The 10,708-nt window shown below is 52.6% G+C and overlaps 4 protein-coding genes across 4 annotated transcripts; 2 read left to right on the top strand and 2 right to left on the bottom strand.

Moving 5' to 3' along the window:
* Nucleotides 1–829: 829 nt before the first annotated feature.
* NEMAJ01_2277 (uncharacterized protein) lies at nt 830–1,513 on the top strand (the record flags this gene model as incomplete). The annotated part of the gene is made up of 1 exon (XM_047916115.1): nt 830–1,513. The coding sequence occupies one exon, from the start codon at nt 830–832 to the stop codon at nt 1,511–1,513; it is 684 nt and encodes a 227-aa protein (XP_047772072.1).
* A 1,102-nt stretch (nt 1,514–2,615) lies between these two features.
* NEMAJ01_2276 (uncharacterized protein) lies at nt 2,616–5,489 on the bottom strand (the record flags this gene model as incomplete). The annotated part of the gene is made up of 1 exon (XM_047916114.1): nt 2,616–5,489. One exon carries the CDS (start codon nt 5,487–5,489, stop codon nt 2,616–2,618), a length of 2,874 nt encoding a protein of 957 aa, XP_047772071.1.
* Nucleotides 5,490–6,121: 632 nt separating this feature from the next.
* NEMAJ01_2275 (uncharacterized protein) lies at nt 6,122–6,829 on the bottom strand (the record flags this gene model as incomplete). The annotated part of the gene is made up of 1 exon (XM_047916113.1): nt 6,122–6,829. One exon carries the CDS (start codon nt 6,827–6,829, stop codon nt 6,122–6,124), a length of 708 nt encoding a protein of 235 aa, XP_047772070.1.
* Nucleotides 6,830–7,593: 764 nt separating this feature from the next.
* Nucleotides 7,594–10,257, top strand: NEMAJ01_2274 (uncharacterized protein; the record flags this gene model as incomplete). Its single annotated transcript, XM_047916112.1, has 1 exon — nt 7,594–10,257. The coding sequence occupies one exon, from the start codon at nt 7,594–7,596 to the stop codon at nt 10,255–10,257; it is 2,664 nt and encodes an 887-aa protein (XP_047772069.1).
* Nucleotides 10,258–10,708: the final 451 nt, after the last annotated feature.

Raw genomic sequence — 10,708 nt, 5'->3', positions numbered from 1 at the left:
TTGCCACTGTTTTGCCGCGCAGCCAACCCCGCCCCAGCCAATTCTCAAACAATGCCCAGCCCCCAGCATGGATCTTGAAAGGGCGTTTATTTCGCAAAACATCAACTGCCCTTCGGGCACACAACACGCCTGGCCTCTAGGCCTCCTCTGCACACGCCCACCCTCCGGAAAGCTTGCAAACCACCTCCTGCCCTGCACGCTGCATGCGCCGAAAAAAGCAGCATGCTTTCTAGGGTAGACAATTAAAACCTCCTGGCTGGCGCGAAAATACCCGCACCGCGCCAAACCCTGCCCTCCCTGATTTCCACAGGGCCTCCGCGTTTGGCTAAAGTACTCCAGCACCCTGCCCGCGGCTTTCGAAAAGCATGTTCAAACAAAATATTGGGCAGTCCGCCTGCAGCCTTGGAAGAGCAAGACGGTGCAGCTTGCAAGTAATTCGGGGCTCGCCTTCTTTCCCGCATGCCTTGCTTAAGGGCCCGATGAAGCCACGTCTTTCTCAACAGCAAGATATACGTGCTAAATTCGGGCTTGCTCTTTCAAGCTGCCCTTTCATAGCTATTTTGCAGATTTTCGCATCCTCATATAAAAGCTCATAAAACGAGCAGACCACTCTACTGTGCCCTGCTTAAGGAATTCGCCCATGAAGTGTGGGCTGCTTCTATTTGGGCACAGAATGTCTGCATGCAGCACAGGGCGCCCTGTTTCTTTGTACCAGTTTAGCACTCCAGCAGAACTAGTGCCCACTCGGCAGGGACGTCTTTTGGGGGTATAGGAACCCGAACGTGTGCAGATACATCGGAGACTCCGGCCTCCTCTTTTTGACAGCTGGATGCTCGGGCAGAGTATGCCAAAAAACCCTGCAGACAGGAGGATGCCTGGCTTAACATGGTTGGCGCTGGGCCCAAGACTCTGGATGAGCCGGAACATGGAGTGCTGCACTGAGCACCATTCAGCCCCCTGCTTCTTCCTGCAAAGGGCAAGCCGTGCTATGGCCAGCTCCCTTTCATGCACAGTAAGCGCAGGCCCGCATAAAAACAGACTGCCCGGGTTTCTGGGCAAGAACTCTGCCGCTTCACCCAGCACTCTCCACAGCCTGGCTCTCTACTGCAAAAACTTTAAAGCAGCATGCTATGCTGGTGCGCGAGTGGCTTGGAAAAACAAAGCAAAGCAGCGCCCTTTAAGAATGTGTGGACAATGGAAAGAAGAAAAGAAGTTTACTTGCACTTGGAAGGCCGGAGACTTCTTTGCCTGGAGCCGTTCGCTCCCAAAGAAGCCTTGCCAGCTCTGCACACGGTTTCTGCAACTCGCCCAGCCCTGCGCGCGCATCTGCCGCACGCAGCTTTGCCAAAACCTGTGTATGCTCTCTTGGCAGAACCGATCTCCTCGACACACTGCGCCATGCATTCTTTTGTTTTGGCCACGCTTTCTTCTTTCTCTTTCAAGGCCCGCTCCAACCTGGAAATTATTTTTTTGTTGTCTGCCTCCGTCTGCTCTATGCAACCTTCTGTCTTGATCAACCCCCCTCCTTGCTCTTTTGAGACTGCATCCAATCCGGAAACACTCTTTTTCTCCAAATTCAGCTGCACTGCATCCGGCCTTCTTTCTGCATCCAATACTGCATCCGCTCTTGAGGGTGCCTTTGAATTTGCATGTTCTTGCTCTGCCTCTGTGCGCACTGCATCCTGCCTGTTCTTTACGTCCGAACCTTCCTCTGGCTTTTTAAAGGTGTTTTTGAATTCAGGCTCTACTATTCACCCGCCCCAAGAGCGCCTGCCTTTTCCAACCTGTTCGAAGCGTGTGTCCAATCATGCGTGAAAAATCGCGTGCGCTTATATATGTGTATATCGTCAAATCGCGATGCCGCTCAAAATGATAACCGCGTGCTGCTTTCGCCGAGAAGAGCAGGAAGAAAAGTGCACCTTCTCCACGCGGCACAGAAAGCCCGCAGGCAACCGCTACGCACTACTTCCGTACCTAGAAAAGCAGCTCCTAGGTCACCCTAGACAGAAACAGCCAGCCAAGCAAAGAGCAATAGGCTACAAAGAGAGAAGGGCACGCTCTGCGAGGATTATATTCTCTGCGCTGCCAGTTTGTGCTTGCACTGTGCCCGAATGATGCTTTTAAGGCCCTTTCCAGGCTACTCTGTGCTTTGCACCCTTGCTCGCACCTCTTTATGCATACGCTCTCGCACTGACACTGTGGATGCACACCCCGCGCCAACGCGCCCTTCCAGCCCCGTTCTGACTGTCTTCTTTTCCCTTTGCCTGCCCGCAAAAATAAAAGCAAGCCTGTCTCTCTGCACGCAGTAAACAGAAAAAAGCACCCACACTCAACAGAGCCCCCAAACATGAACCCACGCCCTCTTATGATCGCATATTCTCTCGTTTCGCCCCTCTACGTTATGTCGTTTCTCTACCATAATACACTGCTATACACTCCAAAAACAAATTCTCCACTCTGCTTTCCCTTCCAGCCCGCACAAACACACTGCTTTTTCTTTCTTTATTTTCTATGCAGCAAGACTGCCCATGCGCTGCCACGCCAAAGCGCCCGCGACAGCCTACAGCCCTCTTCTAAACAAACCAGCCTTTGCCTGTGCAGTTTTTATCTTCTGCCTACATCCGAAATCTCAAGCAAAGCTCTCGCCGCTCGCGCAATGCTCTCTTCAGCATGTCAAGCTTCGCCCACCCAATGCTTTCAAGAGCCTTTTGTATGCACGGGTCCTCCAAGAACGCTAGCGCTTTACTGACCGCTTCAAAGTCGAAGTCCGATACTTCTTTTTTGCAGCCGCGGTAGAAGCCCTCCTGGCCTAGCTCCTGGCACACCCACACAATGAGCTCGCAATGCACCGCTGCCTTGCTGGAGGAAAGTGCCGCAAAAAGCCAAATAAAGAGCAGCTCTCTGACCCGCGCGTTGGCCTCCGCCAGCGCTTTCCCTGCGTGCTCGGCCAGGACAAGCGTGATGGTTTCTTCTAGGATTTCCATAGGCTTTTCTGCAACCAGGAAGCATGCTACGTGCTCTCGACGCCTGTAGCCTTTTAGCAATGCGCAGTTGAGCAAAGGCTCCTCCGCATGCGCAGCACATGTCCGGATGTGCTCCATATTGATCCTTCCCGTGAAAAACATACACTTTTTTGGGGCATACACGTCTCGATACACATGGCTTCCATAGAACATAAAAAATGCCGCAGCGCACCCCTTGGGCGGGCACACGCTCGGGCATAGCGTCTTCATAGCACCAACGAATAATGGCACCTTAAAAACACCTTCACGCACGAACTCGTTTTCAAGCTCCGTGCTCCCTATCACGTTTGCGACCAGATGCGCCATTGGATGCAAGGCAGATAGAGCCACGCCGTACCGGTGCGCAAACAGAAGCATCTTCGCAGAAAGCTCTTCCCGCAGCTCCTCGCCCACAATTGGCAGCACCAGGAGCACCCGGTTCGGCCTCTCCGCGCTGCGCTTGGCGGTTTTCCTCGCTGCCCTCCATATTTTTTTCTTTCCTAGGCCATGGTCCCGGCACTGGTTGCACCTCAGCACCATTCTGTCAATGCACTCCGCAAACACAAAGCTGGGAAAAGCCGCGTCCTGTCTGTACTGCGCAGCCAGACTGCGCATTTCTTTCAGCACGTCGCTGGAAAGAAAGGGGTCTGGCATCCGCATGCTGCTCTTTACATACCACTGGCAGGTTACCAGCTCAAAGGCCTGCCTGCGCCTTTTATCTCTATGCGGATGCTTTACTCTAACCGCATAGCGGTTGTAGCCCCCGAATGGATAGCCCACGGTCTCTATCTGCGCCTGCGAGCGCACAGCCAGCGAGCGCACAACAGAATTAATGCGCTGTAAGACCTCGGCGTTTAAGATATCCCCGTATACTCCCGCCGAATCCCCTAAAAGCGCCTCTAAGCCATCAACCACGGCCTTCGGCTGCCCGGTTTTCGTGGCAAACTCGCACATCAAGTCTAGAATGCGCAGATCCTCTGTCTTCCAAATATCCATAAGTCGCACAAATATGTCTGGTCCATAATCGTTATATCTCCCTACCCAGTCGAGTGAGTTGAATGCCCCGAAGAATGAGCACTCCTCTATATGGGCCTGCAGCGCTAGAATTGCCGCTCTAACCTCCGCCGACTCCGCTGTCTGCTTAATGTGCTCCAGCAGGCCTTGAAGGTTGTACTCCATCTTCTCGGGGTCGTACGCCAGGCACAGAAGAAGCAAGCACATTGCACCTGCCGGGTCTTCGAACTTTGCACACGATTCAAGATTGGCTGGGCCATTTATAGTGCTCTGCAGCATGTCTGAATCGTCAGAATTGTCTGCTTCTTTGAGCCCGCTGTACTCTGGGCAGATTTCAGGCCTGGGCGGGTCTTCTCTGTTGGGCTCACCCCAATCAGACTCATCCGTAAGCTGTTCACAATAGTCTGACGAGTTTAGATGCTTCTGCACATGCACAAACTCTCCAAAGACCCGCGCCTTCTCCATCTTTTCCTGCGCGGCCAAAAACGGGCCCAGATACGCCTCGGCTTTGGAAAGCTGCTCAGCACACACAAACATCCGGCTGACCACGCTGCCTGGGTCTTTTAAGCTTTCTGCCAGCCCCATACCCTCCACAAGCTTGAACGCACACTCCATCACAGACATAAGCTCTTCCGCGCTCTTCACGTACTCGCCTATGTACGTGAGAATCAGAAGCTGCGGGCTCTCCAAAAAGTCTCCCGTTTTAAACTCTTCGTACGTGCTTGGCAGCATGTGTGTGCCTCTGTGCCGCTTGAAGAAGTTTATCACATGCCACGTCTCGGATGGCTGCCTTTCTCCACTCTCCACAGCTGGCACGATTATATGTGCGTCCACCAGCACGTCCTCGCCGTCTTTTCTTTTTTTTACAATCACTCTGTTCCCAGAAGTCCAAATCGGCGCGTCCACGCCCTCGCTCAGCAGGACTAGCGCAGCCAGCACGTAGTGCGCCTCTTTTTGCGTTCTGCCGCTCTCCCGAAGAAACTCTGTAAACGAGCACGGCCGCCCAGTTTCAACTGTCAGGCGATCGTATGTCGACCAGCCGGCTCTCTGCAGGCCAAACATATGCACCAGCGCGCGATGGAACGCCACGCTGTACTCTCCATCTCCTGCAAACGCTGCCGCGCTCGCAATGCTGTCGGGAAGGCGCGCCCTGTCCTTCTCCGGCTCTCGCGTGTACGTATACACCTCTTCTCCGTTTTCTTTCCTCGGCACTAGACTGAAGCTCGTGGCCAGCCCGCACGAGTACGCCCGCATGTTGTACACATACCTCAGCCACTCTATCTTCACTACACACACCGGGTGCCCTGCCCACTCCGGGCTCACATACACATCCTCCCCGCCCACGCGGCCCACAGCCGCCCTCATGCAGCCCATTGCATCCTCATTCGTAAAATACACGCACCTTGCGTGTCTGAGCGCGGAAAGCAGCGCCCATATAAGCCCAACCTGCAATCTAATATGTGCTTTTGGCATGAAAAATTATTTTTGTGCAATTTACACAATTATGTCTAAGCGCAAGCTGCTTTTGATTGTACTTCCACTAAATGACCAAATTGTTTTTTTGCCAAATTGTTTTCGGACAGGAAAATATTCCTGCATGGTTTGCTCTGCGCCCGATCCAGCTCCAGCAGCAACTGGTTGTTGAACTGGAGGCCTTTAACAGGATCCCTTTTAACGCACCCTCGCCGGCTCAGCCTGTTCGCTGCAGCGCCTTTTCTTATGCACTGCGCCTAAGCCTCGGGAGACCGCCGAACAAAGCCGCAGATTTTGGCTCTCTACTCTAGCACAACAACTTTAAAGCAATATACCATGCATGCGCGCATGAGTGGCCTGGAAAATAAAAGCAAGGCAGCGCCATTTAACTTGCCCGAACAGCTCTTGCCTGTGCCCTCCAGCAGAGCCTCCTCTGCTCTGCCCGCAGCAGCGCGCCGCAAACATCTTCCCGAACAACCCAAAAGAATGAATGAATAAACCCAGAAAAGAAAAAGCAAAAAGATTTACTTAGACTTGGAAAGCCCAAGCTTTCTTCTCCTGGAGCCTTCTGCTCTCAAGCAAGCCTTGCCAGCTCTGCACACGCTTCGGGTTATTCGCCCAGCTCCGCGCCTTTAAACCGAGGTCTCAAGATACATTTTCTTCCTGCGCAGGCTCTCGCCCTCCATCTGCCATATGCCTTGCATTTCATCTGCGCCCAAACACTCTAAATTCTGCATAACTGACGTAAAAAGCGCATGCTGCCTCTTCTCTGCCTCGATTTCCTCTAGCACTTGCCTTTTCTCTACTTCCACAAGTTCCTCTTGCTCTTTTATGACCGCATCCAGCCACGCAGCATCCTGCGGCCTCTCGGCGCTCAATCCGTTTATTGTCTCGTTTATAATCGCCCTCAGCTTTATAATGATGCCTTGGTCTGCCTCCATCTGCTTTGTGCTTTGCCTTCTCTCTTCTTTCAAGCATTTTACCAGCTCGTATATGGACGCCTTCAACTTCGCAGCGCAGCATTGGTCTGTCTCTATCCGCTTTGTTTTTTGCTGTTTCTCCGCCTCCATACACTCTATGGTTTGCACTATCTCCGCGTTGAAGATTTCTGCCTGCTCTTTTAAGGCTACCTTCAAATGCGCGTTCTCATTAATGGCTGCCTCCAAACGCTTGCACCCCCTGCCGCATGCCTCTTTCGAAACACCTTCTCTGCGCCCGCCCTCGTCTGCCTCCTTGCACATAAAAGTGCTTCCACTTGCAGCACATATCATTGCCAATAGCACCCCGGCGCCCGCTAGCACCCGCCCCTTCCGACTTGTTCGAAGCGCACACACAACCATCCAAGAAAAATTTCGTGCGCCTATATATTACTAGAATGCATCTAAATGATGGCAAGTATCAAAACGATAACATTTTAGTGAATTCGCAGAGAAGAAAAAGGAAGCAGCGCGCACGCTTTCCTCGCGCAGCATGAAAAGCATGCAGGCAAAGGCCTGCGTTCTTCGTGCACTCAGAAGAGAAACAGCGCCCACGCCCATTCTGGTCCATTGCAAGCTCTGCAGACATAGCGCACAAAAGGAAATAAAACACACCTCCACACATTTTCTTCCAAATCGAAAGTTTCCTTCCGAAGGCTTGCAAGAAGGGAAATAAAAATTCCTCAGCCAGTCGCCAAACAGCAGGGGAGGTTTTGCAGCTCGGGCACAAAAGGGTTGCTGTGAAGCCCAGGCTTCTTTCTGCGCGTGGCATGCCCGTGTGGAAAATAGAAGAATCGCAGCTGGAAGAGGCCTGAAAGCAGATTTTGCAAAGTTTTGGAACGTGTGGTGGACATCACGCATCCACACAAGCCCATAAACGGAACATGTACTTTAATTTTATTTAAGGCAAAAGCATAAATATCTGCAAGCTTTACAAAAGAAAGGAAAACTGCTTCGGCCATGAGCTCGGGCAGCCACCCAGCGTGCTGTGCGCTGAAAGCACAGTTACTCCTAATTGGCTATTGCTTAGACGAGCCTAATTAAGGGGCTACATACCCCGAGCTAAGGGATATATTATACAGTGTCTATATATGCAGACCGAGAAATAGTAAAGGACGATGTTTCACATGGCTACTTCCCGTATCACAACTACCCTGCTCGTGCACGCAAAGTTTTATGCACTTATACTTGCAGCGCTAATTCACTGCGCGCACGCGAGAGTGTCCTTTGACGAGGCCATAGAAATGCAAAGCACTGAAATAGGAGAAAGCCGCGCCTTCATCAACCCAAGAGGGCCGCTCTGCCTGTTGCGCGGGTTTGTGTACTCCGAGCTGAGTTACATGCACAACAAGCGCTTCTTTTCGCCTGAAATAGAAACCGACTACAAAGTGGAGCCCGTTGGGGATGTTGAAACCACAGAAGAGCACAAATACACAAGAAACGCGCAGAATGACAAACCATATCCGCCTGCAGAGGGACCCGCTCGGGGCTCCAAGCCTGCGAGCACAGACTACACTGTGACGTACCACCGCACCCTCATCGAGATGTTTCCGTCTGTCGACGGGCACACTCTGTCGGTTGCTGTCGCCCGAGATGACTCCTTCTTCCAGGCTCTGCAGAGAATGCCCAGCAAACACGCGCACTACGTGCTGGCTGCGCTCCTCCTGCTGAGCGAGGGAATAGACGTGCCCATCAAGGCCACGCAGAAAACAATCACACTGGAGATAGGCAGCATAAAAGTTGGAGCAGACTCGTGCAAAAAGGCTGCCCAGGTCATAAACTTCTTCAAAGACAGCAAAGGCAAAGGAAAACTGCCGTGCACGCAAAGCGACTTCAACACCGGCGACTTTCTAAACACGCCGCAGTTCCTCATCCAGGCGTACATCTTTGAGTACATCACGAGCAAGGACGACGCCCTGGACTTCGCAGCGTGCGTGCACAGCATCCTCAAAAGCCTGCCGGAAAAAGACTGCAAAGACGTATACAGCGCGTGCTTTGTGAGGAGCAAGGCCGAGGGAGACGAGTTCCTGTGCCAGCTTAGGATGATTCAGAAAGCCATGAAGAATCTGGACTCGTTCCCGTTCGCCAGCCCAAACATGCTGCCGGCGTACACAAGCGTGCGCGCCTGCAAGAGAGGCCAAACCAAGTTTCTGAATGAAACCTTCAGCAACTGCGTGGAGACCGGCCTGCTTGCGCTCTTTTGCTGCCTTGCACACGACCCAGTCCAGAAAGAGTACGACGCAGACGCCATGCTCGGCGAGGAAAAGGAGGGTGAGGAAACAGAGGCCCTGCATACATTCTTCCAGTTAGAAAGTGTCACCCCAAAGGTGTGCGCCACCAAAGAGACGATGCAGGAGTGGAACCGCGTCGTGTCTGACCTGCAGAGCGAGCACATCGCGTACAAAAGGGAGAGCCGAAACGAGGTACGCTCCGGAATTTTCAACGCTCTCTACGTTGTGGCGGAGGTGACGGGCAGACGAGAGCAGGAGGAGCCGAGAATACGCGAGCTTGCGCAGATGCTAAAAGGCTGCAAAATTCGCGAAGCCTCTGAGGACGTGTTTGAAAAAGCACAGGAGTACGTGGCAGAGCTTTTCGCGTCCCTCTCTGTGGACAAATCCTTAAAAGTCGAATTCTCCGGCTTGATGGTCGACGTCCGAAGTGATAAGAAGAAAGACCTCTACGGAGAAATCACTCTGAAGTACACAGACAAAGACAGCGTGATAGAGCAGGGCATATGCATTGCCTTTAAGCCCAGGCACCTTACAGTTACTTTGTGCCCATGCGTCTTTCTTTCTATTAACAGCGAAGAAAAAGAGGCCTTCTTTGCGGTGGACAGCTGTCTAGAGCCCGAGACTTTTGCTGAATGCCTGCTTGCCAAGTACGCAGACGCGTGGAGGGCCAGAGACGCGGACCTCTACGAACCAAGCTTTACTGATGACATTCCGGAGATCGCAGACCGCCTAACGGCAAGTGAGGTCCTGAAGCACCCAAACCAGCTTTTCTTGCACGGAAAAGCCCTGAGATATGAACAGATACAAGAATTCGCCGAGGACTTCACCGGGCATGCAGCAGCAAACGGCATCGAGCTCGCCCAGGAGCATCCGGGCGTGCGCCTCCTCTCAAACATGCTCGGCAGCCTTCCGCTGGACGACTATGCAATGCAAATCGATGGGATGCAGCACATAGTCTCTCTGGACATGCTGGGCACGCTGTTTCCAAGAATCGCCCTGTCAAAGCAAATAGCTGCTAGAATCTATAGAAACACACACACTATCGCCAAGCTAAGGAGCTACACCGAAGACAATTGCGTGCCCACAGCAAACGCCATTATGAAATACCTCAGAGAGTACAAAGATAAAGCAGACAAGCCTCTTTTCCGGTGCTGCAAACTAACAAGCTTTACCGCTGCCTCTAACTTCTTGTTTCCCGTTTTACTTGCAGACAAGTCAACGCGCCACACAGACGAAATTAGCGCGCTTATTATGGATGTGGAGGAGAAAGACCGGGAGGAGGCGCTGGACACCAAGGCGGTCTTCGACCTCTTCGTGTTCCTCGCCAGCTTGCAAGACAAAGGCATCCCGCACGAGCTGGTGCTTGCTCTGGGCAGCAGGCTTGGGCCAAGGTCGATCCCGGCATGCAATAAAGCCAGTTGCATGGCTTTTGTCAGCAGCCAAGAAGCCTCTGCGATTCTGGAGGCGCTGAACACCCACCAGAGCGCCCTGCAGCAGGCGCCCAACAGAGCGGAGGTGTTCAACGGCGTGATGGACATACTCAAGTCCAGAATACACTAGGAAAGTTGCCTGGTGCGCATGCACGCGCACGGCCAAATGGCACGGCCCGCCGGCTAGAGAAATGCGCCTGCGCACTATTCTGTTAATTTCTTGCTCTTAGCAGTATATATGCATGCGCTGCGTTTTTATACAACTTGTGCCAAAAAATAGAACCACACTTCTAAAAACCCTTTTCATTCGGAAGCTTCCTTCCGGCCCTGCAAAGCAAAAATAAAACTTCTCTAGACTAGATTTCAGCCTGCGGCCTTCTTCTCCCGCGCCCACTAAACAAACTTGGCAGTTGCCTGCTCCAAAGCGCACATGTTTTTTCTGTTTTATTTTCCATAGAGAGTCGGCCAAAGAACAGCACGCAGTGCATGCACTTCTGCGCTGCCTGCGAGAGCCCGCACTTGCCTATTTGTGGCATGGAACGAATGGTTGACAGCAGCCACACCACACCCGCGGCTTCGCC

The sequence above is a fragment of the Nematocida major genome, assembly GCF_021653875.1.
Source record: "Nematocida major strain JUm2507 chromosome Unknown 2324, whole genome shotgun sequence".
Taxonomy (NCBI): Eukaryota; Fungi; Microsporidia; genus Nematocida; species Nematocida major.
This window is presented reverse-complemented; position numbering and strand designations above follow the sequence as displayed.